We start from the raw sequence: 25698 nt of genomic DNA, 5'->3' as shown, positions 1-25698 counted from the left end.
AAACGTTACGTTTTTGATGACTTTTCAGAATCTGTAAAAGAAATATTTTAACAATCAACTCATCCTTGCCGGTCATCGCGCTACCAGCCACCTACGCCATGTGCCAACGTTTCACTATCAGTAATCTTTACTAACATTCACAGCTTCGTATCGAAGCTTGTCACTTCGTCAGGCAGCAATCTACGTATATTAACCGAAACGTAGCTGAACAACGATATCGCTGACTCGGAAATTCTGTTTGACCTGCCCAACTTTACAACTTTAATATTTTTCGCGTTGATCGCAAGTATTCTCGCGCGGGAGGAGTCCTAATTGCAGTCAGCGAACAATTGTCTTGTTCTGCCATTAATGTAGCGTTAGACTTATAAATGTTGTGGATTATATGCCGCGCTACACCACCGACGTTATTAACTGGTGTGTGTTATAGGCCACTTCGCGAAAGTCCCGACTTTCCCCGCAAGCTTCACAATGCTCTAAATAAAATGGTTTCAAAGCACCCTAATGCACACATCCTATTTTTTGGGGACTTCAATTACCCCATATCGACTGGAATAAGCAACCTCAGCCCATAGTCGGTCATGAAGTGCCGAATGACTTCACTGACGTTTGCCTTAATTTTAACTTCACCCAAGTTGTATCCGAACCGACACCCTTCGCAGGGGAAGCAGCTAACACTCTGGATCTCATAGTGACCACTCATCCAGACAGTTTTAATTTCATTATAGGCCTCCGAGAAATCAGCGACCATAAAATAATCCATGCCAATTTTAACTTCTCACCTGAATTAAAACGAACTTCCCAGAAAACAATTAGGCTCTACGATAAGGGAAGCTGCGAAGTAATCAACACTGAACTAACGAACTTTCTGTCGGTGTTTGAAACCACCTATCTTTCCAGAAGTGTAAATGAGAAGTGCACCCTTTTCAAGTGTAAAATTATCGAACTAATAAATAAATACATTCCGACATGCATTGTATGAAAGAATAATCAGAAACCCTGGTTCACAAAGACACTGAAAAGGCTCAAAAACAACCCGCTGTGGTTGCTCAGTGGCTATGGTGTTGGGCTGCTGAGCACGAGGTCGCGGGATCGAATCCCTGTCTCGGCGGCCGCATTTAGATGGGGGCGAAATGCGAAAACACCGGTGTACTTAGATTAAGGTGCACGTTAAAGAACCCCAGGTGGTCGAAATTTCTGGAGTCCTCCGCTACGGCGTGCCTGATAATCAGAAAGTGGTTTTGGCACGTAAAACCCCATAATTTATTTTCTAAGGCTCGAAAACAAGAAAAAACGGCATTTCGTACAGCTAAACGCCGCGCAAACCCCCACGTATGGAAAAAAATATTATGAAGCTGAGAACGCATACTTGGCAGAGATTGGAAGTGCTAAGCACTCATTTTACGAATTGATGCGACCAAAAAAGGTAGTCGATAACCCCCTGAAATTCGGGAAGGTGATAAACCCGAAGGAAGCGCGCGCGATCACCCTTACTACAATGCTGGTGAAATCGTGGCTGATACCGACTGTGCGCACACCTTTAACACTACATTTTGATCTGTTTTACCGACGAATCTAAAGCACCATGTTTTACATTACCACTTATTATTACTACAACCATGGACGCCATAACGTTCAGGAGTAGAGAAATTTCGTGCATAATAGATAAAATAAAAAATTCATATGCCGCCGGCAAAGATGACATCAATCCAAAAATTTTGAAAAACGCTAACCCAGCCTGGTTCCATTATTCTCTGTGTAATGTTATCACGATCACTCTCCGAAGGAACCATCCCTTACAAAAATTTTTATAGAAAGTCCATAGACAGTCTATAGACATTTGTCTATGAAGTCTATAGACTGTCTATAGACATTTCTTTAGACTAGTCTATAGACAGTCTATAGACTTATGGCCATACACTTTTTATAGGCTAGTCTATCAAAAGTCTGAGTCTATAGACTGTCTATAGACATTTCTTTAGACTAGTCTATAGACAGTCTATCGACTTATGGCCATACACTTTTTATAGACTAGTCTATAAAAAGTCTGAGTCTATAGACTGTCTATACACAGTCTATAGACAGTCTATAGACTTATGGCCACACTTTTTATAGACTAGTCTATAAAAAGTCTGAGTCTATAGATTGTCTATAGACTGTCTATAGGCTTATGGCCATACACTTTTTATAGACTAGTCTATAAGAAGTCTGAGTCTATAGACTGTCTATAGACGGTCAATAGACTTATGGCCATACACTTTTTATAGACTAGTCTATAAAAAGTCTGAGTCTATAGACTGTCTATACACTGCCTATAGACAGTCTAGAGACTTATAGCCATACACTTTTTATAGACTAGTCTATAAGAAGTCTGAGTCTATAGACTGTCTATGGACAAGAGTATAGGCTTACAGTTCTACTTTTGTAGACTGAAGTCTATAGAATGTCTACAGATGAGATTTGTCCGTAGACATTTTATACACTTCAGTCTACAAAAGTAGAACTATATATACAGTTCTACATTTGTAGACTGAAGTCTATGGAATGTCTATATACAAATGTATATAGATAGTCTATAGACATTCTATAGACTTCAGTCTACAAAAACAGAACTTTATAGTCCGATACACTTTTTTCTATGACATTCTGCAGACATTTGTTAACAAATATGAATTTTTTTTAATCTATAGGCACTCTATATACACAGACATCTTATAGACAAGTCTACAAAGAGTGTATAAGGCCATAACTCCATAGCGCCTATCTATAAGTTAGTTTACATTTTTGTTTACATGGGGTAGCAAAAAGTTTTCAATGTATTTATACATGTGCACCTATTCCTTTTCATCTGCACTTATGCATTACCGTTAGTAGATTAATAATTCTTCTGAACCAGCTGTACTTTCATATATGTTGCATAAACAGAAAGAATTTATATAGTGCTGAATCATGCAGTGCGAAAAATAAAACAAATGCACCAGCAATGCATTCACCGTTTTTATTGCTCGATATATTAGATGAATTCCTTAAATTCATGTCGTATGCTATTATGGAAACAGATTAAATATTTACACTACTCCTTGGCAAGCATGGTCGCCAGGCTGGCCTCGACCTTTGTGTCATTAGTCCCAAAGGTGCTGCAGGTGTATGCTGCAAATAAGTAGATGTAGCAATAGGAGGCAAAAATAACAAGTGTATATTCTTTGTGTGTTCATTAAGCAGCTTAATATGTTTGCTCAAACCATCTAAGTCAATACTTAATGCGGTTTAACTATGACTAATGGCTCCTTGTCAATACAAATCAGCACCTTTATACAATATTTTATTCCATGGTATGGTGAACAATTAAACAGTCACAACTGCTGCTCGTGCCAGCAACAGTATGTTCCCTTTTATGACAAGTTCATATATGATGCATTATTGTACTTATCCCAAATGGTCTCTATATTTATTGCTGAAACGTTACCCAGTTGGGCTGTCTGTACATTTTTTTTTTGGGCTGGTAGTTAAGTATGCCCGTGCAGAGGGATATTTTCAGAAGACGTGACTGGAATATTCACAGTATCATGCCTAAGATTGTAATTTAATTTGCTTAATACACATTTAAATGTCTTTCTCATACTTTTAAATGAATGGGTGATTGGCCATAACTTCAACGGAAGGCAGATGGGCTGATTGTATCGATATGGTCACTTAATTTGTTACAGGTAATGAGGCCTCTTGGGCGTGCTAACAGGTTTCCAAGTTAGGTATACCACATGAGCACCCGAAATACCACACGAGCACTTTGTGTCATGGCACGACAGATATGCACCTCCTAGGAAACAGAACTGATAGTATAGTTCGAATGAATTCTATTACAATAAATTATTTAAGGTGCTTTGAAAGATGAAAATTTTTTCTAGGCTATCGAGGTTCAGGACGTTTAGTTAACGCAAAAAAAAAAAACACATATTGAGTAAGAAATGCCTTGTCAGTAAGCTTGACTTCCTTTTATTTTTCAATAAATGGAACCAATTTCCTTCAATTTTTATCAGGTGAAACGTTTTAAAAATATATTTAACTCAGAGATTCTCTGGAAACTTTGTATGACATATAACAAGACAGCATACCTATGTGGCCATTTTAAAATTTCCCGATCTTTTTCCAAGCCTTCCCTGGCTGTTTTTATGAAAATTTTTTGGCAATCTATGACGCCTACAGCTTAAGTGTAATAAAAAAAATATTGTGGTTTAATGCTTGCCAAGTACTGCCAGTCCATAATATTTAGATAAAACGAATAACACGTCACGTCAGTGCCTTGGCATGCAGTATTAGATTCGACTGACTTGAATCCCTTGAATAATAAAGCTGACAAGAGCTTCGGCAAGTTCGTAATTGATGGCCACACGAGTACAGCACGGAAGACACAGAGACACACGTAAAGCAAATGCGACAATGTGAGGAAAAACTATACAATGAGTTATACAATTAGTTATTTTTATGGTTCAATAGTAGTTTTCAATATAATTTGCTCTCATCACTTATGCCTCTAGTTAACTTTCTTTACCTCTGACTAAAGACTACATGGCAATATTAATCAGTACCATTATGATGTTTCGTTATACTACAGTATGATAAGCAGTTAGACAACCGTAATGGTCGCCGGTGCCAGCAACGGTACGTTTCGTTTTAAGACAGGTTCATGTGACACACAGTGTACTTATAAAAATAAAAGAAATGCGAGAATCCCAAACGATTCCTATAATAATACTTGTTGAAACAAAGATACCCGGCTGGACTGTGCACATTTTTCAGGTGTTAATGCAATATGCCCTTGCCGAACGAACATGCTCAGCATACTGACTGAAGTTTTGAACAATCACGTTAAGATTTGCAATTTATTTCCGCTTAGAACAGTCTGCAATGTCTCTTTTCTCATACTTCGAGATGAATACATTTGCCACACTTTCAGTAGAATGCACATGAATGGGGGCGTACTGATCAGGTTACTTATCAACTAAAACATGTTACGATCTCTTAGGTGTGTTGATAAGGGTAGAACAAATGCAATGCCCACTGAATTATTTGAATAATCTGTGCGTTATCTACTTAGAAAAGACCACCAGATTGATAATCTGGCTCTTTTTTCTTTTGTACAGCGCATATTGTATGCAGTCTGTCCAAGACGACGGCACTACATGCAACAGTAATGAAAACCGGAACACTTATTACGCACGACAATGGCTTCATACCATGCACGATTAGCACAATGGGAATCTGCGCCAGCAGCTGCCTTGTGATTAAGAGCACGTAAACTGCAGAACGCCGAAGCATCGGAAGCCGCTTAACGCTTTTCATATAGCTCGAAAGATAACTTCTGCTGCTAAATTGTTTAAAGAAGAGACAAAAAACAAATCTTCCAGCTTCCGTCAAACGCAATGCCTTCAGTTTGAAACGTGTAAAGGTGTTCCCGGAGCGACTAATCTATTGTTCTCTAATTTTTCCGGCTAAGTTGCGAAGCTGCAAGTGACTGAGCTTATCGCAGGTTTCATGCTCCAAAAGCGTTTGTGGTTGCATATAAATAGATTGGGTGAATCTGGAGATTTCTACTAGATATTTCTTCAAGTCTCGTGTTTTGCTTGCTGTAACTTCCCAAAATTATTTAGATTGGTTGCCAGGAACCTTAAAAATACTGCTACTTTTAAACTATGCGAAAACGGCAGCGCACACACTGCTGATGCATGCCGCGCAAACACGGCCTTTCATCCGAGTACGCTAGCAGTTATTCAACTATGCCTGTCTGTTTGAAAATTCTTGATGCTAACACAATTTCGAGATATATACGTAAAGCGTGTCACGAGAATTTCACTACACATACGGTGCAGCATTCATCGCGGCCGGATCAAGCGCCACTAAATGAGATCTACCACACTGGCTGCCCAACACACACAATCCGCTTAGTGGTATCTCAGTATCAAGTTAAAACATGGTGTACTTCCTTTTTTACGCACCTAAGCTATAATGATAAAATCAACAAGCACGAGCGATCGCTCGCCGTAAGACATTCCGTATAGTAGAAGCGAGAACAAGAGCGCGTTATCAAACCATGTCAACGACAAACCGACACTATACCCGAGTCGCCTGCACTACATGCAGCCGGTTCGCGCTACGAAATGCGCTCACATAATCATGAGGTATTGACGCAAAACGTCTTTGATAAAGCTTACCATTCAGTGTAGTTGACGTGTGATGCCACAAAGAAGACACGCATACACAGACACCAACGTTCAAGGAGACACCGCACACCGGCACAACCGTTTACGTGCCTAGCGCACTCGTTGAAACGGCGCACCGCCGCGCATGCGCAAGAGCTCCGAGCATGCGCAGGAGCTCCGCGCGGGAGGGCGTGCGCGCTCGGAGGAGTGTGAGCGCCTTTTCCTCCTTCATTTTTTTTCCTTGTCTCTTTCTCTCTCTCTGCGCGCCATGCGCGCCGGAACGGGTGGCTTTTCTTTTCCGTTATGCATTTTTTTCGTGGACGAAGGATATGCGCTGGCAGGTTGTATGACAAACGCTGTGGGTTATCGTATGAGACTGGAACGCTAACATGAATGCGCTGTTTGTAAAAGCCGTTACGGGGCCCTTCAGACGTTTTAGACGCATTATTGCCAGCGTCGATGAGTAATACAGCGTATTTGTAGCATATCTTCCAGCGTACCGCCAAATGTGATGCCCGCACGTATGTTAGTGCAATTTTCTGTTCCGATGATAGGTCAAAGCAATCAGTACAGCATTGAGGTACTCATATGCGTGGCTGCGCAGGCATACCGCCGGCGAAATACTGGGTGGGCTCAGAGAACTTGGCACCTATTTTAAGTGAATGAGAAAGTTTGATGAGTTTATAGTGCAGGATATTAGGCAACAAAAGACGCCCGATGTTAGTGACACAGCCGAGATATGAAGACAATGTGAAAAGTATCCGAGAATCGGACGACACACAACGCGAACACCACATGCGCGACATCGGTTCATGGCACATTCACAAAGCCCGCGTTGTCAGCTACAAACATTACGAGTGTCTTTGCTGTTAGCTTGATGCCTGTTTCGAATCCAGTTGTATCTGAAGCTGGCGTTCATAACATATTTTAGCAATTGGTTAGGCGTTTTGCTTCCGTTATTCTACTGCCGCAAAAGTGATGCGACAACTGTGAAGATTGTCTTGGGATTGCCGAGAGCGACTACGTAGATCATATGTGGTCAACAAATGCGGAGGTATACACTATGTGTATACTAAAGTCTACAAATAGACAGCAATCTCAGCAGTATACAACTTTAGTGGCTTATATCAAATGCAGCTATGTATTATCCACCGGTACCTGCGCTTGGTCACAGCGTACACGGGTTGGGCCCAGATTAACGATGTTTGTCTATTGTTAATCTATAGACATGCAAGATCACGACAACTCAGAGGTGGTGAATTCACCACCTGGTCTGCGGGCGTTCGCCACTTATTCACCCCCTTTGTCACATCTTCACCATCTGACCTTCACCACCTGGTCTTCGCGAAGTGTACGTCCGGGAAGCAGCCAGGTTTAGGGCCTTCGGGTGCCTGGAAGACCTTGGTGACTCGGATGGTGCCTGCTCCGCCGCGATCCTCGTTCGGTGCGGCTGCACCGAACGCAGACTAGCAGTCTGCACGGTTTGTTCGCCGCGCCGGGGTTGCGGTGCCGTCGTGCATGAATCAGTGCCATATCATCGCGTTCGCAGAGGGCGGGGGGTATGGGAACTCGGAATTACATATTATCGACTTTCTTCTATAGACATTCAATACACCAGGAGTAGAGAAAAAAATAGAAACCTTGTCGACTATTGTCCATAATATAGAGAGTCAACCGACAAAGTATGGACAAAAATAAGTAGAAACTGTATGGGCTTTCGTCTACAGGTAGTCCATATAGAGGGGAAGCAGATAAAAAGGAAACAAACACCTTATCGACTTTTTTCTATAGACCGTCTATAGACTGCGAATAGACAAAAATAAATAGAAAACCTATCGACTTTCGTATATAGAAAGTCTATAGACAAAGTATGGACAAAAATAGATAGATACTGTGTCGACTTTCGTCTGTTGGTATTCTATAGAGGGGAAGCAGATAAAAAGGGAACAAACACCTTATCTACTTTTTTCTATAGACCGTCTATAGACTGCGAATAGACAAAAATAAATAGAAACCCTATCGACTTTCGTCTATAGAAAGTCTATAGACAAAATATGGACAAAAATAGATAGAGACTGTATCCACTTTCGTCTATAGGTAGTCCATAGAGGGGAAGTAGGCAAAAAAGACACAAACACCTTATCGACTTTTTTCCATAGACCGTCTATAGACTGCGAGTAGACAAAAAGAAATAGAAACCCTATCGACTTTCGTCTATAGAAAGTCTATAGACAAAGTATGGACAAAAATAGATAGAGACTGTATCCACTTTCGTCTGTAGGTATTCTATAGAGGGGAAGCAGATAAAAAGGAAACAAACACCTTATCGACTTTTTTCTATAGACCGTCTATAGACTGCGAATAGACAAAAATAAATAGAAACCCTATCGACTTCCGCCTATAGAAAGTCTATAGACAAAGTATGGACAAAAATAGATAAATACTGTGTCGACTTTCGTCTGTAGGTATTCTATAGAGGGGAAGCAGACAAAAAAGAAACAAACACCTTATCGACTTTTTTCTATAGACCGTCTATAGACTGCGAGTAGACAAAAAGAAATAGAAACCCTATCGACTTTCGTCTATAGAAAGTCTATAGACATAGTATGGACAAAATAGATAGAGACTGTATCCACTTTCGTCTGTAGGTATTCTATAGAGGGGAAGCAGGTAAAAAGGAAACAAACACCTTATCGACTTTTTTCTATAGACCATCTATAGACTGCGAATAGACAAAAAGAAATAGAAACCCTATCGACTTTCGTCTATGGAAAGTCTAAAGACAAAGTATGGACAAAAATAGATAGAGACTGTGTCGCCTTTCGTCTGTAGGTATTCTATAGAGGGGAAGCAGACAAAAAGGAAACAAACACCTTATCGACTTTTTTCTATAGACCGTCTATAGACTGCGAATAGACAAAAAGAAATAGAAACTTTATCGACTTTCGTCTATAGACAGTCTATAGACTTTATATCAACAACAGTCCAAATCTATAGAAAGGAAAGGTCGTCTATGAAAAGTCTATAGACTTTCTATAGACAGTCTAAAGTCATTTATGTAAGGGATTCCAGACGATTGGAAAGGGGGGAAGGTCGTTCCCGTGCACAAAACAGCTAATAGTGATTCACCTCTTAATTATCGGCCCATTTCATTAACAACTATTCCCTGCAAAATCATAGAACATTTCATTTACTCCCAAATCATGCAATTCTTAGATTCCAATAACTTCTTCCATCCGTCACAGCATGGTTTTCGTAAGGTTTTTTCGTGCGAGACTCAACTAGCCATTTTTCTTCATGACATTCACGCCAACCTTGATATTAATCTACAAACTGACGCCATCTTAGACTTCGCTAAGGCGTTCGATAAAGTACCTCACCAACGCTTGCTTCTTAAGCTTTCCCAGTTTAACCTACATCCAAACATCATCGCGTGGATTAACGAATTCGTCACGCATCGCTCTCAGTGTGTGTTCATTATTAACCACTCCTCCAACCCGCTCCCAGTCCCCTACGGCGTCCCACAGGGTTCCGTCCTCGGGCCCTTGTTATTCCTCATTTACATTAACAACTTACCCCAGCGCGTATCTTGTCATATCCGCTTTTTCGCTGATGATTACGTTATTTATCGTTCGGTAACTAACCCTTCTGACCAAGAATGCTTTCATCATTATCATCATCAGCCTGGTTACGCCCACTGCAGGGCACAGGCCTCTCCCATACTTCTCCAACAACCCCGGTCGTGTACCCATGCACAAAACCCTTCAGGCAAACCTAAACTACGTGCTAAACTGGTGTTCACAGTGGATGATGACACTCAAGCCTAACAAATGTAAGTACGTCTTTTCACCGCCGTCGCAACCCTTTTGTTTTTGAATATACCATTTCTAGCTCCCCTGTTGACCTCGTCCAGTCTTACAAATACTTAGGTATCACCATTTATGGTGACCTATCTTGGCGACTGCACGTAACTAACCTAATATCATCAGCTAATAAAACATTAGGTTTCTTAAAACGTACGTCCCCTGCGGGAAGCCCCTGAACACGTCAGACTACAAGCATACATCTCACTTATCAGAACTAAATTAGAATGCGCATCGCCCATCTGGAACCCTCATCAAGCATATTTATCAAATGCCATCGAAGCTGTACAAAACCGAGCTACCAGATTTATTCGCTCTTCATACTCATACGACGTTAGCATATCATCTCTAAAATTACAATCAGGTTTGTGTGATCTTTCTGCTCGCCGTCGCATTGCCAGTCTTGTTTTGCATCACAATTTTTTTATCCGCCCCTAAGAGAACAACCATACATCTGCTCACCCCCACCACGCAGATCCCGTCGCATCGGTCACCCTCGTCAAGTAATGCATCCACGAGCCCGTACTAGTACCTTCATGAACTCTTTTTTTTTCACGAACGGCAACTGACTGGAACGGCCTTCCCCGCCATATCGCTGTAGCCTGTCCATCCACATTTTCGACTTCTGTAAACGCCTGCACCTTGTAAACCCCACCCCTTATGTAACACCCCAAAAGGGGTCTTTAAAGAAAATAGAGTGATGTGTGGGTTCATATATATATATATATATATCGTTGCCAGTTTTTCCCATTCCGTGTTTGGTTTTTGTGAGTTCAGGAAAGCCGCATTTTCGATACTGCCTCGTGCTGATGCCGGCTCGTGATGCGACCCGGCCTACGTAACACTAACCCAAATTATAGGGTTGTACGTGCCAAAACCACTATCTGATTATGAGGCACACCATAGTGCAGAACTCCAAAAATTTCGACCACCTGAGGATCTTTAATGTGCACCTAAATCTAAGTACACGGGTGTTCTCGAATTTCGCCCCCATTGAAATGCGGCCGCCACGGCCGGTATTCGATCCCGCGACCTCATGCTCAGCAGCCCAATATCACAACCACTCAGCGACAACGGCGGGTTTAAGACCAACATAAACAAAATGAAGAGAGAAGGTGTACGACCCGTCGAAATATTACCAAGAGCTATTTCGCGGTTTTTGTTATGGAGGTTGGTGGGAAATGTCGATCGCTCAACAAATACAGAAAACTGCTACTAATTGAGCTGAGCCGTAGATTGCACACGCAGTATTTACTACCAGCAGCGGCACGCGACCAAGGGAAATATAAACTCGTTGGCCAGATTTCTTCTGCGAATTCTATGTGTTTTGTTGGCATGCTACGTTGCTAATAAAGCGACGTTTTTTGCACGTTGGCTCCGTGTGCTGATAGTACTTACTTTTGCGTGCATTTCGTTTATTTACACGCATGCTCACTGTAACTGCTACGAGCTGTTCCTAACGAGAAGACATGGCCTTCGGATATAATCCTCATTATCTAGTTTGTTGTGTCCCTTCTACTCACTATGTATATAACGCCTCTTGTGGTGCTCTGCTTTTAAGGCCACCGGTATAATGATAAAGCCAGACGCGTGCGGCGTAGTTGAAGGACTGTATAAGTATATATATATATATATATATATATATATATATATATATATATATATATATATATATATATAAGGTGCAACGCTGCACCGAGAGGGCATGATATGCCAGCACAGTATCCGATGTTTCATTGTCGCATGATACGCGTGTACGTCAGTTCCCATCGGCGTTCACGTGTATTTTTCCTTATAAATTAGCTGTCTCATTTTGAGGCTTTGTTAGTTTCTCTGCGAGACGCGATCTTGTCAAGATCGCTGAGACATCCTGTAAGCCGTATATCGCAATGAATTATCAACGATACCATATTGTTGTAATATCCACGGGCGCGATCCTTTTTAGGTTGTGGGAAATCGTGTGGACATATGGCATCACGATAAAGTTATTGGGCTTCTGGTGTAGCAAACATTGGGGGGAGCCTGGAGCTTCTTTAAAAAAGTTGGACTCACTGCGACTAGCACACTCGAAGGGAATCCTGAGGCTTTTAGTCGAGACACTTGTCGGTCAAAGCTATAACGAACCCTGTGACGAACACTTTTGTTGGGAATTTTGCCGTGTTGTAAGGCCACTCTGCCTTTTGACTGCTCTCACACCTAACTGGTAAAACGGGGCATAGCCTCGTCGTTCCTCAAGTCATCTATGCCCAGTTCTTGTGCACACAGAGTTGGTCATTGTTCTGACCTACAAGTGTCTCGACTAAAATCCTCGGGATTCCGTTCGAGTGTGCTACTCGCAGTAGGTACAACTCTTTTAAAGAAGCTCCAGGCTCACCCAACGCTATGCCACGCCAGAGGCCCAATAAGTTTGCCGCGATGCCGTACGTCCACAGGATTTCAAACAACCTAAAATGGATCGGGCAAAAACACGGTGTTGACCCCGTCTTCCCAGCTGCTCTCAAGCTTTCTTGGTTGTACGCCTTTGCAAACGGCAATAAGAAGAACACAACCTGCGGGAAGAAACGCACGAAACCCCTCGCCTCTTGTGCCACCAAAGTGGTATATAATATACTACTGGACTGTGGGAAAGTTTACATTGGGCAGACTGGACTCTGTCTATATGACAGTATTAGAGAACTTTGTACATCTTTAGAGGGCCTAAGCAACTCCTCGCACCTTCCTGTGCCCTGGAGGAATTGTGGTCTCAAACCCCTTTTAGATAAAACCTAAATTATAAGCAGATCTAAAGGCCGACTCGAAAGGGAAATCCTCGAGACTGGTCACATACACGCTCACGCTTACCTGTGTATTAGTGCCCAGTCAGTGGATAAGTAATTGACGTTCCTCGCATTACGCTGAAGTCTCGACGCCCCCCTCCTCCGTCTCCCTCTTCCCGAAGTTTTTTTTTATTATTTCAGTCAGGTCACTTGCATGTGTCATTGTCGCTACCACCTACACTAGCTCTCATTATTAATGTAGTTATGCGTAGGCGATCTTTATATGCATACATAAACTGTAAACTTTTTTGTCAATTGTCGATGGTAGCGCTTGCGCAGTGACGTTCCTGATGGTTTGTCTCTTAAAATATACTTAGTTGCGAGTGAGCGTCTCTACTACGGAGGTATCCTTTCTCCGCAACGCTTCTGCGCTCCCCTTTGCAAAAATCATCTCAAACCAAATAGCCCAACAGCTTACTATTCTAAAGTCTTTGCTCCTGAGTGCAACCTTAAGAATACATATTTCACATTGCGGGCACCGCCGAGCGCTCCTTCCCTCTACCCGGCCGTTAATGGGAATCTGCCCAGGATCGCGTGAGAAGTGCCGTGGCAGTTGTGAAAGCCATGATGAAAGTTTTCGCTCCATTTCGCTGTCCGCCAACTCTCGCGATATCCCTGCGGCCTGCAGCATCTTCACAGAAAAATAAGGAAAATCATATCTTGTCAGTCTTACGTGAGCCCAATAAACAAGGCTTTTCGGTGTAGCACTGCATCGGCTAACTGCATAATAACCGTAAGACGGTTCTGCAGTTCTGGCAACGACTTGGAAACACAACCTGACATCTTAGCAGCACATTTTACGTCGGCAGACATTTTAAGAAACTCCCCACGCAGACGTATGAAATGAAAAGAAAGAACATTCTAAATTATTTATTGAACAGAGACAGAAAGTACAATGTTGATTACTCTCGTTATTTACCACACTTTACTTCATTTGTGACAAAGAAGACTGCATTGCAGCAGGGCGCTTTCAGTCAAAAAGTGGGGCTCCGAGTGCGTTTGATATTGCTTCTTTTTATTGTTTATTCCAAAGTTTAAAAGGTACTGACACTGTTCTGTCGACTGCACGCACGTTGAGGGTTGCAGGAGGAAGCACGGTTGGTGACGTAGCGCTATCCCATTGATGAGTGAAGTCGCGGTGCTGTGAAGCGCCCGCTTACAGTGTCACACTGCGAATCCCTGCTTCACAGATATCGCATGCGAGCCTGTGCCCCACGGACGCGCAGCTTGTCGATGGCCTTGGATGCCCCGAGGGCTGCGTGCTGCCCTGCATCCCCGGACACGAAGGCGCCGGCACCGTCGAGAGCGTCGGGCCGGGAGTGAGGCGTCTCAAGCCAGGCGCGTGAACCCCGCTGCATGACGTTTGTAGAACAAATGGAGGCACCGAAATTTATTAGCCTAGAGCAACTTGCGAAGACGGCTGGTGAATATTACAGCTTCAGCCTTCACTGTGAAGTGTCCCAAAAGCTCATGCATTAAATCCACCACGACGGCGTTATTTATATGCCCATGATATTTACCGTTCAACGAACGGAGAACAGATTGCGAAAAAATAGGGCCAGAGCATGACTCAAACCAAAAGCTGCAGCCTCAAAGAATATCTATAATAGATGCCTCTCGTATATATATATATATATATATATATACAGGGAGAGACAGATAGAATACAGCCGTAACAAAGCTCGGCCGTCGGTGTCTGTGCCTTCTAACGACGACAAAAAAGACGAGGAGAGACGCAGACCCTGTCTGGGAAGCACTGAGACGTCGGGCTCGATAGTGTTTAATCAGCACCACCTGAGCGCTTGCCAGGCAATAGTTTAGTATTTCTCCGCGGTTGCTTAACGCGAACAATTGTTTGCCTCGCTCAATTGACTTCGAGTTTGACTGTGTCTTCGCTGCGCAGTGCAGTGTGGAGAGGGAACAGAGGAGATCTCAATGGAGACCTCTGTGTCTCCATCTCTCAGGTACTGCCGTATATGGCGTTGGTCATAATAACATGGGCCGAGCCTGAAGGTGCGGTTGAGCAGACTGTGACCATGTGTTCACGTAGCTTCGTCGCTTTTCTAGCCAAATGCACTGCGCGTGCCTGGCTGCCTTCTAGACTGCATAGTTTAGCTTTATAGCTGCATAGTTCTAGACTGTATAGTTTAGCTATACACGCGCCATCGGTACAAGGACCGCATGAAGGCGGCGGCGGCGGCGGCAAAACGGCCTCCAGTGCCCGTGTAACTGTTACCGCAATATAAGTCCAATTGCCTCTAGCTAAACCACACACTTGAAACGTCGCTCGCATACCAGTATTACTTGTGGCATGCACCCTATTTCGTGCAAATATATACGGAGTGTTCGACGATACCTCGTCGTGCGAGGATGGTTATGATCAAAAAGCACTTGCTTAAGGTTGAAAGAAAAAAAAATCAAACAATTTACATTTCCCGGACCACCACAATATTCGCTACGTATGTGAAACTCGGTGTTTGATTTCGTTCGCTCGGGGCACCGGTAAATGTTGCGAATAACATCTGTGTAACGCCGCATTGTAATCACACGATAACTTTGCATTCACATAACATATACCTTTACTGCGCAGGCGAGGGCGCGCGCGCGTGTGCGTGTTTGTGTGTGTGTGTGTTTTAAAAGCTAAAAGAAGAGAAAAGCTCAGCGCCGTAATTGCCTCTCGTGCGAGGGCACCTCCACAGCGCTGCAAGGGTGGGGAAAAGGGATAAAAAGAGTAGGGGAGAAATAATTGTGGGGATAGGAGCCGAGCGTTGAAAAACGTCAAGGATGGCGAGGTGGCTACAGCCGTTCGCGCAGGTCGGCGCCGACCAGGTAGTCAAGCAACGCAGAGAAGGCGTGCCTAACTACCGAGGTGTGCGCGGAAGGAAATACCAGTCCATCCGTGCTTTCGCACGGAAATCCGAGGCGGCGGTAGGCGGCCGTGAGAACCTGAGCACCGCTGGGTAGGCGACCGTGCGCACCGCTGCACACGCGGGACATCGCAGGAGTACGTGCTCGAGGGTCTCCACGTCGGCACACTTGACGCAAGAAGGGCTGCCGGTACTTCGAAGGCGATGCGTCCTTTCCGAGGTGCAGCCGATGCGGAGGCGGAGCAGCAGCGCTCGATCGCGGCGTCCGAGGCCCTTGCGCGGCAGCAACTATGGTGGATTGCCGTCGGCGACACGAAGGTCCATGTGGCGCGATCGCAGCACACCGGCGACGGTGTGCCGCGCGACATTGAAAGGCCTCTCGAGTCCCGGGGGACCGATGTGCTGTGAGCGTCCCTTGCCAGTCGGTCTGCTTGATCGTCTCCAAGTCTGCCGATGTGGGAAGGCACCCACTGGAAAACGAGGTGGCATCCCAACTCGCAGAGGCCGTGAAGCTCGGTGAGGAGGCACTGGATCGGCAGGGTGCCGCGGTGTGCACTGGCCAGCATCAGGAGCGCCGCGTGGGAGTTCGTGAGGATGGCCGCCGCCGGACTTTGCTGCTGGAACACCAGCTCGAGCGCTAGGTTGATTGCCGCCAGCTCCCCGTGGGTAGACGACAGCGATTGCAGAACGCGGCGCCGGCGCTGCGCAGGCAGCTCAGGCGCGACACAGGCGGCCGCGCCGTCACGCAGCACCGAGCCGACCGTGTACACGAGGAGACGGCCAGCGAGTTGCTTCCTCGCCAGTCGCACCCGCCTCCTGACGTAGAGCACAGTCGGCGGTGTTTCACTTGCAGCGTACTGTCGGGATGGTGGGGTGTACGGCGAATTGGTGCTGTCCATGAGGGGGTAGCGGCAGCCAAACATAGGTTGAGCCCCAACTCACCAGGCAGGCAAACTCAGCGGCACGCCTCCCATACTGGAGTTGGTGAGGGTGTGAAGCCGGTGCAGCAGCCGCAACCTGGGCGGCGATCGATGCCGGCGCGCGATATGGTTCAGTGCCCGCCTCTCTGCGTGGAGGGAAATGGGAGACTCCCCGGCCTCAGCAGCCTTTGCGCCTACTTGGGAGGAGTGCGGCAGGCGCAAGGTGCGTCGCCCCGCCACGCGATGGTCAGCTATCCAGTGTCCTTTACTTCGATGGCTTGCGAGGGCTGCGAGCGGGAGGCGGTACAGAACGCGCGACGAGGCCACCGCGTTGTTCGCCCGGAGATCCAGAGTCGGCGTGCAGCCCTCGCCACGGGCAAGAAGGGATTGCGCAGCTTTCGCCGCCTGGCGCGATCCCTTCCGCAGGGCCCCAACTGCAGGACCCCAGTTGAGACGCTGGTGCAGGAGCAGGCCGAGGTAGCGCACCCGCTTTCTCCGTGGGACCACGACACTGCGCAACGACAGGCATGGCACATCGAAGCGCGAGCTTCAGCTCGGATGCACCAGCAGCGCCTCGGTCCTTGCCGGGGATAGGGCGAGACGTATGCCGCGGATGTAGTCCTGGACGGCGTCGAGCGTTCCCTGGACACTGGCGTGCGCACCACTGCCCGAACTCGTGGAGCCACTCGCGAACAGCGCGATGTCGTCCGCAGAGATGGCGCCGCGAACCTCGTACGCGGGCACTGGAGAGAGATTATCCGTGAGACGCGCCAGTGCGAGGTTAAAAGGAAACCGGCTCAACCTACTGGCCTGTGGGACATCCGCTGACACCAGAACTTCACATTGGTCTAGTTGGTGTTTACTGAATATCATATTGACCACAAATAAAGACAGGTTGAAAGTTAGAAACGGTGGAATGTTACCGCCCGTGCTGCTTATGTGTTCTCTCCCTCTGTCCCCGTCTTTATTTGCGGTGAATATGATACGCTGACACCACCAGAGGACGGCTGAAATAGTTGAAATAGAAATAGAAATGGTTGAAAGTTACCGCCAGTGCTGTTTATGTGTTCTCTCCCTCTGTCCCCGTATTTATTTGCGGTCAAGATGATACGCTGACACGACCCGAGGACGGCTGAAATAGTTGAAATAGAAATAGAAACGATTGAAAGTTAGCGCCCGTGCTGCTTATGTGTTCTCTCCCTCCGTCCCCGTCTTTATTTGCAGTCAATATGATACGCTGACACCACCAGAAGACGGCTGAAATAGTTGAAATAGAAATAGAAATGGTTGAAAGTTACCGCCCGTGCTGTTTATGTGTTCTCTCCCTCCGTCCCCTTCTTTATTTGCGGTCAATATGATACGCTGACACCACCAGAAGACGGCTGAAATAGTTGAAATAGAAATAGAAACGATTGAAAGTTACCGCCCGTGCTGCTTATGTGTTCTCTCCCTCCGTCCCCGTCTTTATTTGCGGTCAATATGATACGCTGACACCACCAGAAGACGGCTGAAATAGTTGAAATAGAAATAGAAACGATTGAAAGTTACCGCCCGTGCTGCTTATGTGTTCTCTCCCTCCGTCCCCGTCTTTATTTGCGGTCAATATGATACACTGACACCACCAGAAGACGGCTGAAATAGTTGAAATAGAAATAGAAATGGTTGAAAGTTACCGCCCGTGCTGTTTATGTGTTCTCTCCCTCCGTCCCCTTCTTTATTTGCGGTCAATATGATACGCTGACACCTCTCAAGGATGGCTGAAATAGTTGAAATAGAAATAGAAACGGTTGCAAGTTACCGCCCGTGCTGCTTATGTGTTCTCTCCCTCTGTCCCCGTCTTTATTTGCGGTCAAGATGATACGCTGACATGACCCGAGGACGGCTGAAATAGTTGAAATAGAAGTAGAAACGGTTGCAAGTCACCGCCCGTGCTGCTTATGTGTTCTGTCCCTCGGTCCCCGTCTTTATTTCCGGTCAATATGGTACGCTGACACCAGTCGAAGACGGTTTTAGGCTGAAAAGGATTGATTTGAGGTCATGTTCCGAAAACATGGGAAGAAGGGCGGATTCTGAAATACTAGTTTGCAATGTGCAAATATCTGGATGAGGTCTTGCTACACCAGATACTTTTGAAAAGAGTGCGTTAAAATCATTAGCGGTGGCAGTACCATTTGAAGAAGAACGCGACATCAGATCAACATGGCGATTAGCGTTTACATCACCACGTCTAAGATTGTTAATTAGGGACCATGTTTTCCTGCTGTCACAACGAGCGCCCGTGAATTTTGCTCGTAAGTTATTACGTTTTGCTAGACGCATCATAGCATTGACCTTATTTCGAAGCTCCTTGAACCGAAGCCGCAAAGCAGTACAATTAGGACTTCTCTTTGTTTGAACCCATAACAAGTCTTTTGCTTGTATTGCCGCGAGTATTTCTGCCGACATCTATTTTTGGTCCAAGTTACGTTGTTTGATTTCACAGACCCGTGTAACTGCAAGCCGGAGATCGGTGAACAGTGTTACAAAGTGGTCATAAGCGTCGCCTGAAGGAACAGTCATCAAAAAGTTATGCCAGTCGTGATTCATTACAAATTTTTCGGAAGCCAAGGGCTCAACAATTGAGACTTGTTTGACTTCGTTTGGAGCGACCAAGTTGGTAGTGCCATCTGTTAGAGAGCAGCAGACCATGTAATGACCAGCAGGTTTTGTTGTAATAACGGCAGATTTGACACTTAAATTATGTGCACGTACATTTATATGATCTAGGCAAGATGTGACAAGATGACCATCAAGGAATTCTTCGCGTGTAGGTTCACAGATGGTGTTTTGCAAGCCCCCCATTTGGAAATGACGTCCAAATAATTGCCAACTGTCGTTGCTGAAGGGCGTAGCGTATCTATGCTGACATCACCAATTAGGCAAACATGGTCCATTGACGACATTGATGCCAGGGCGACATCAAGTTCATCCAGGAATATACGACCGTTGCAAAACGGTGGGCGATAACCCGCAAGCAGAATTATTGACAAAGAAGGTGCGCAAACTGTTTTATTCACAGCAGCCCGTGGGCATATATAGGCAAATAGAACATGCGCAGATCACCACAAACAAGAATACACATCAGCTTAGCGTGGCAACCAATTATCAAAAAAATCTATTTCCGATTGAAACAACCTAATTGAGGAATCGCTAACACAGTCTTGGCCTTTCTTTTTTATGTGATAAGCCTCCGTCAGTTCACGTGCAGTCTGCCATTGCCAAACTGTGAAAAATGAGCAATGCGGTCATCTATCAACCCACTGTCAAGAATGCGGCTGTGCGCCGGTGTACGAATCCTGCCGGGTTCTTGCGAAGCACAAAGATAAAGACGTGCGAGAGATCATTGAGGCTCAGGCTATCTGGCGGAATAGAGACACGTGTGTTGGTGCCCCTTCGATCGACCTGTTAGCTAAGGAGACGGCTTTTTGGATGGGTAAGATTTGGATAAGGTGACGCCACTGTGCATGGTGTATTTCCCGAAAATCAAGTTGTTGAAGTTAGCGCATTGTGTTGTCGTCTCCCTTCCGTCCTTGTTTGCTGGCGCTAAATAGGCTTCCAATTTACCAACACGCCCAACAAATGGCAATGCGGCTGAAATAGTTGAAACAGAAATAGAAGCGGCTGAAAGTTAACGCCCGTGCTGTATTTGTGTTCTCTCCCTCTGTCCTCGTCTTTATTTGCGGTCAATTTATGCGCTGACACCACCCGTGGACGGCTGAAATAGTTGAAATAGAAATAGAAATGGTTGAAAGTTACCGCCCGTGCTGTTTAGGCGTTCTCTCCATGTGTCCCCGTCTTTATTTGCCGTCAATATGTTACGCTGACACCACTCGAGGACGGCTGAAATAGCTGAAATAGAAATAGAAACGGTTGAAAGTTACCGCCCGTGCTGCTTATGTGTTCTCTCCCTCCGTCGCCGTCTTTGTTTGCAGGTCAATATGATACGCTGACACCACTCGAGGACGTCTGAAATAGTTTAAATAGAAATAGATACGGTTGCAAGTTACCGCCCGTGCTGTTTATGTGTTCTCTGCCTCTGTCATCGTCTTTATTTGCGGTCAATTGATACGCTCACACCACCCGAGGACGGCTGAAATAGTTTAAATAGAAATAGATACGGTTGCAAGTTACCGCCCGTGCTGCTTATGTGTTCTCTCCCTCTGTCCCCGTCTTTATTTGCGCTCAATTGATACGCTGACTCAACTCGAGGACGTCTGAAATAGTTTAAAAAGAAATAGATACGGTTGCAAGTTACCGCCCGTGCTGCTTATGTGTTCTCTCCCTCTGTCCCCGTCTTTATTTGCGGTCAATTGATACGATGACTCCACCGGAGGATGGCTGAAATAGTTGAAATAGAAATAGAAACGGTTGCAAGTTACCACCCGTGCTGTATATGTGTTCTCTCCCTCCGTTCCCGTCTTTGTTAGCGGTCAATATGATACGCTAACACCACCCGTGGACGGCTGAAATAGTTGAAATAGAAATAGAAATGGTTGAAAGTTACCGCCCGTGCTGTTTAGGCGTTCTCTCCATGTGTCCCAGTCTTTATTTGCCGTCAATATGTTACGCTGACACCACTCGAGGACGGCTGAAATAGCTGAAATAGAAATAGAAACGGTTGAAAGTTACCGCCCGTGCTGCTTATGTGTTCTCTCCCTCCGTCGCCGTCTTTGTTTGCAGGTCAATATGATACGCTGACACCACTCGAGGACGGCTGAAATAGCTGAAATAGAAATAGAAACGGTTGAAAGTTACCGCCCGTGCTGCTTATGTGTTCTCTCCCTCTGTCCCCGTCTTTATTTGCGGTCAATTGATACGCTGACTCCACTCGAGGACGTCTGAAATAGTTTAAATAGAAATAGATACGGTTGCAAGTTACCGCCCGTGCTGTTTATGTGTTCTCTGCCTCTGTCATCGTCTTTATTTGCGGTCAATTGATACGCTCACACCACCCGAGGACGGCTGAAATAGTTTAAATAGAAATAGATACGGTTGCAAGTTACCGCCCGTGCTGCTTATGTGTTCTCTCCCTCTGTCCCCGTCTATATTTGCGCTCAATTGATACGCTGACTCAACTCGAGGACGTCTGAAATAGTTTAAATAGAAATAGATACGGTTGCAAGTTACCGCCCGTGCTGCTTATGTGTTCTCTCCCTCTGTCCCCGTCTTTATTTGCGGTCAATTGATACGATGACTCCACCGGAGGATGGCTGAAATAGTGGAAATAGAAATAGAAACGGTTGCAAGTTACCGCCAGTGCTGCTTATGCGTTCTCTCCCTTTGTCCCCGTCTTTATTTGTGGTCAATTGATATGCTGACCCCACCCGTGGGCTGCTGAAATAGTTGAAATAGAAACAGAAACGGTTGATAGTTACCGCCCGCGCAGTTTAGGTGTGCTCTACTTCTGTCCGCGTCTTTACTTGCGGTCAATTGATACGCTGAGACCACCCGAGTATGGCTGAAATAGTTGAAATAGAAATAGAAACTGTTGAAAGTTACCACCCGTGCTGTTTATGTGTTCTCTCCCTCAGTCCCCGTCTTTACTTGCGGTCAATTGATACGCTGACACCGCCCGAGGGCGGCTGAAATAGTTGAAATAGAAATAGAAACGGTTGAAAGTTACCACCCGTGCTGTTTATGTGCTCTCTCCCTCTGTCGCCGTCTTTGTTTGTGGTCAATATGATACGCTGACACCACTCGAGGACGGCTGAAATAGTTGAAATAGAAATCGAAACGGTTGCAAGTTACCGCCCGTGCTGCTTATGTGTTCTCTCCATCTGTCCCCGTCTTCATTTCCGGTCAACTGATACGCTGATACCACCCGAGGACGGCTGAAATAGTTTATATAGAAATAGAAACGGTTCCAAGTTACCGCCCGTGCTGCTTATGTGTGCTCTCCCTCTGTCGCCGTCTTTATTTGCGGTAAATTGATACGCTGACACCACCCGAGGACGGCTGAAATAGTTGAAATAGAAATAGAAACGGTTGAAAGTTACCGCCCACGCTGGTTAGGTGTTCTCTACTTCTGTCCGCGTCTTTATTTGCGGTCAATATGATACGCTGACACCACGCGAGGACGGTTGAAATAGTTGAAATGAATAAAGCCTTTATTTTAAGGAAGGGGACGGCTCTAGGCCGCTGATGGGGATTAGGAGGGAAGGGAAGGTGGGTACCCAGACTGTTGGCTGAAACACTTCTTCATCTCAGTCTGGGATCTTCCGCTTTATGCAGGCTCAGGCGCATGTTCAGTTCCGCCGCTCTCACATGGGCTGATCGACCCCCTCTACACTACTCGAAACAGGCCACTTTGTCTGCCATATGTCGCAATGGCTTTCTGTGCTTCAGGGTTAGTTTGTATTTTAATTCCTAGTGTTCTAATGTCTCCGTGTAGTAGATGCTGAATGTTGGATCTCCCTTGTGAAAAAGCTGCACAGCTCCAAATGAGGTGTTGCAAGTCTGCTCTGCATGGCTCCTGGCAATGTGTACATCGGGTGTAAGTCTTCGCAATCGTAGCTTGTCTGGGTTGGTGCCATTTCTCAAGTATGTGTGGTGTGTATGCAGCGTTGGCCATAACCTTATTCAAGAAAACCTCTTCCGTGCGGGTAAGCCCGCCCTTGTCGTCAAACAAATGTACTGGTGTAGCTTCTAATAATCTCCGTTTACTGTCTGCTTTTATTTTAGTACGAATGTAATGCATCAGTGCTCTGCTAGGAGAGCCTGCAGCCAATATCTTTAGGTATGGGTTTTGGTCCACGGGGTTTGGCGAGGAAATGGAGTGTGGGGAGCTGTACGCGTAATCAAGCCCACCCGCTTGCGCGGCAGCTGCGTGAGCGGCTGCATTTCCCCCATCCGTGCCCGTGTGCCCCGGTGTCCATAGGATTTCAACATTTGTCCCATTGTCCTGTATTCTCTTTAGCTTTTTTCTGGTGTCGTTGGCCACCGCATCATCTGTCGTAGGCCCCGTTAATTCGGCCACTGCTTCGTACGAATCAGTAAGGATCCGATAATTATTTCGCACACTCTGCTCTACAATGTCTCCCATGTCAATAGGAATGGTGTTGACCGCTCCCCATATAGCTAAGAGCTCAGCGTGCAAGGTTGCACCCCCAGGAAGCTGACATGTGTGATAGCCATTGTGTTGGGGTGCAGATGTGCTAACCCAGGCCATGCTTGCTATGTCGTTTGTGATTGCAGCGTCCGTGTAGATGTCAGTGGTGTGCTGCGGCGTGCTTAATCCCAATCTCTTTTCAAATATTTTTCTAGCTTCCGCGTTTCGTCTGGCGATAGGGCGTTGTTGCCTCCGTATGCCCAGTGGTGCTTCCCATGCTGGCGTTATGGTCGCTTCCGCGGGCTCTGGCTTCGCATGGACTTGTTTATCCCATGCCATGATCTGTTTTCCTTGGGTCGTGTTTTCCAACCGGGATCGCATTCGAATTCGAGCTTCACTGATTATGTCCCGTATGGGTGGAATCGCTACGAGCTTGAGCAGGTCCTCGTTCCTCGTGTGCTTTGGTAGCCGAGTGATCGTACGGAGGGCGGCCCTGTGTAACTTTTCGATGTCGCCGAGGTCTCGTTCAGAGAATTCGTACAAGGGTGCCCCGTAAAGAATCCTTCCAACCGCGACCGCTTTTGCAAGCGTTTGGCACGCTTTCTGACGCGCTCCGCCATACTTGCTCGATATTCGTCTAACCATGTGCAACAGCGGTCTCCATTTTTGCTTTAGTGTGCGAATCCATAGCTGGGGGCTGTTGCAGCTAGCAATCTGTGCTCCAAGAATCCTAATTTGTCCATTGGCCGACGTAATATCGCTTTGGCCGATGTGTAAAGTGATCTGCTTGTTTACATTGGTTGCTTTCTTTCCGTCTACGCTGATCAATTCTGTCTTCTCTGGCGAGAGTTGCAGTCCGAGGTTATCTAAAGTGTTGCTAAGGCTCAGGATCGCTGCTTGCAGCTCAGTTTGCATGCTCTGTATGTCGGAATAATCCGCCGCTTCCGTCCATATTGTTATATCGTCGGCGTAAATAGTAAAACGGGCTGAAGTGTCTCGCTCAAGACTTTCTGCCACACGTGTCATGGCCAGATTGAATAGCATAGGTCCGAGGATGGAGCCCTGGAGCACTCCCCTATCCAAGTAAAAGGTCTTCGGACTCCATCCCGGTGCCTTGCCATGGAGCTGGATTGGTCTGCTTTGGAGGAAGCTACGTATCCAATTGTATGTTCTTTGGCTAGGGTACCTGGTTGCCAGTTCCTGTAAGATGGCCTCTTGTTTCACGTTATCGAATGCTTTACGCATATCGACTGCAAGAATATAGTCAGGCATCTGTTTGCGAGACTTACGGTTGATCACTCTGCGGAGCAACCAGAGGCAGTCATGTGTGCCCATGTTCGGCCGAAAACCTGCCTGCGCAGGATGCAAACCCGGTTGTACATATTCGATGTAGTGCTGCATTCTTGTGTGTAGCATTCTTTCTATCAATTTGCAGACAGTTGACGTTAGAGCTATGGGGCGTAGGTTAGCTGGTTTCGTGTGGTCTTTGCCCGGCTTCGGTATGGGGTAGATGAGAGATAGTTTTAGTGAATCTGGCACTAGTCCGGATTCCCAGGATTCATTGATAATTGTTAAGAGCTGTTCTTGAGCTTCATTGCTGAGGTTTCGAAGTTCTTGCCAAGTCACTCCATCGTGCCCGGGAGCTGATTTCGTTTTGCCTTGTGCAAGGGCTGCTACGAGTTCACCCAGCGTAAAGGGCGTGTCTAGCTCCTCTTTCGCGTTGTTTATCGTTGCAGAAGGCAGCGGTTCAGGAGGCGCCTCGGCAGCATGTGGGAAGAAAGTGTGGATGACGCGGTCCTCCAGCATGGCAGGCTCATCTCGCAAAAAGAGCTCCGCGAGAGGAGGTGCGTTTTTTTTGCTCCCAAGGAGGCTCCTTAAAATCTGCCATAGCCTTTTTAGGCCGGGTTCCCGGACAAGCTTCGCGCACGTATTGTGCCACGTGTCTGCTTCG

The 25698-nt window shown here is 45.9% G+C and overlaps 1 protein-coding gene across 1 annotated transcript in view; it reads left to right on the top strand.

Moving 5' to 3' along the window:
• LOC142570780 (alcohol dehydrogenase class-3-like) overlaps positions 1-25698 on the top strand; it is a 705744-nt gene that overhangs the window by 184789 nt on the left and 495257 nt on the right. The window contains exon 3 of the mRNA XM_075679113.1: positions 14064-14211. Within this exon, the coding sequence (XP_075535228.1) occupies positions 14064-14211 (148 nt within the window). The remainder of the gene's footprint in view (positions 1-14063; positions 14212-25698) is intronic.

This window comes from Dermacentor variabilis, chromosome 2, assembly GCF_050947875.1.
Source record: "Dermacentor variabilis isolate Ectoservices chromosome 2, ASM5094787v1, whole genome shotgun sequence".
NCBI classification, from domain to species: domain Eukaryota; kingdom Metazoa; phylum Arthropoda; class Arachnida; order Ixodida; family Ixodidae; genus Dermacentor; species Dermacentor variabilis.
Note: the sequence above shows the minus strand (reverse complement) of the source record. Positions and strands in the feature narration are given on the sequence as shown.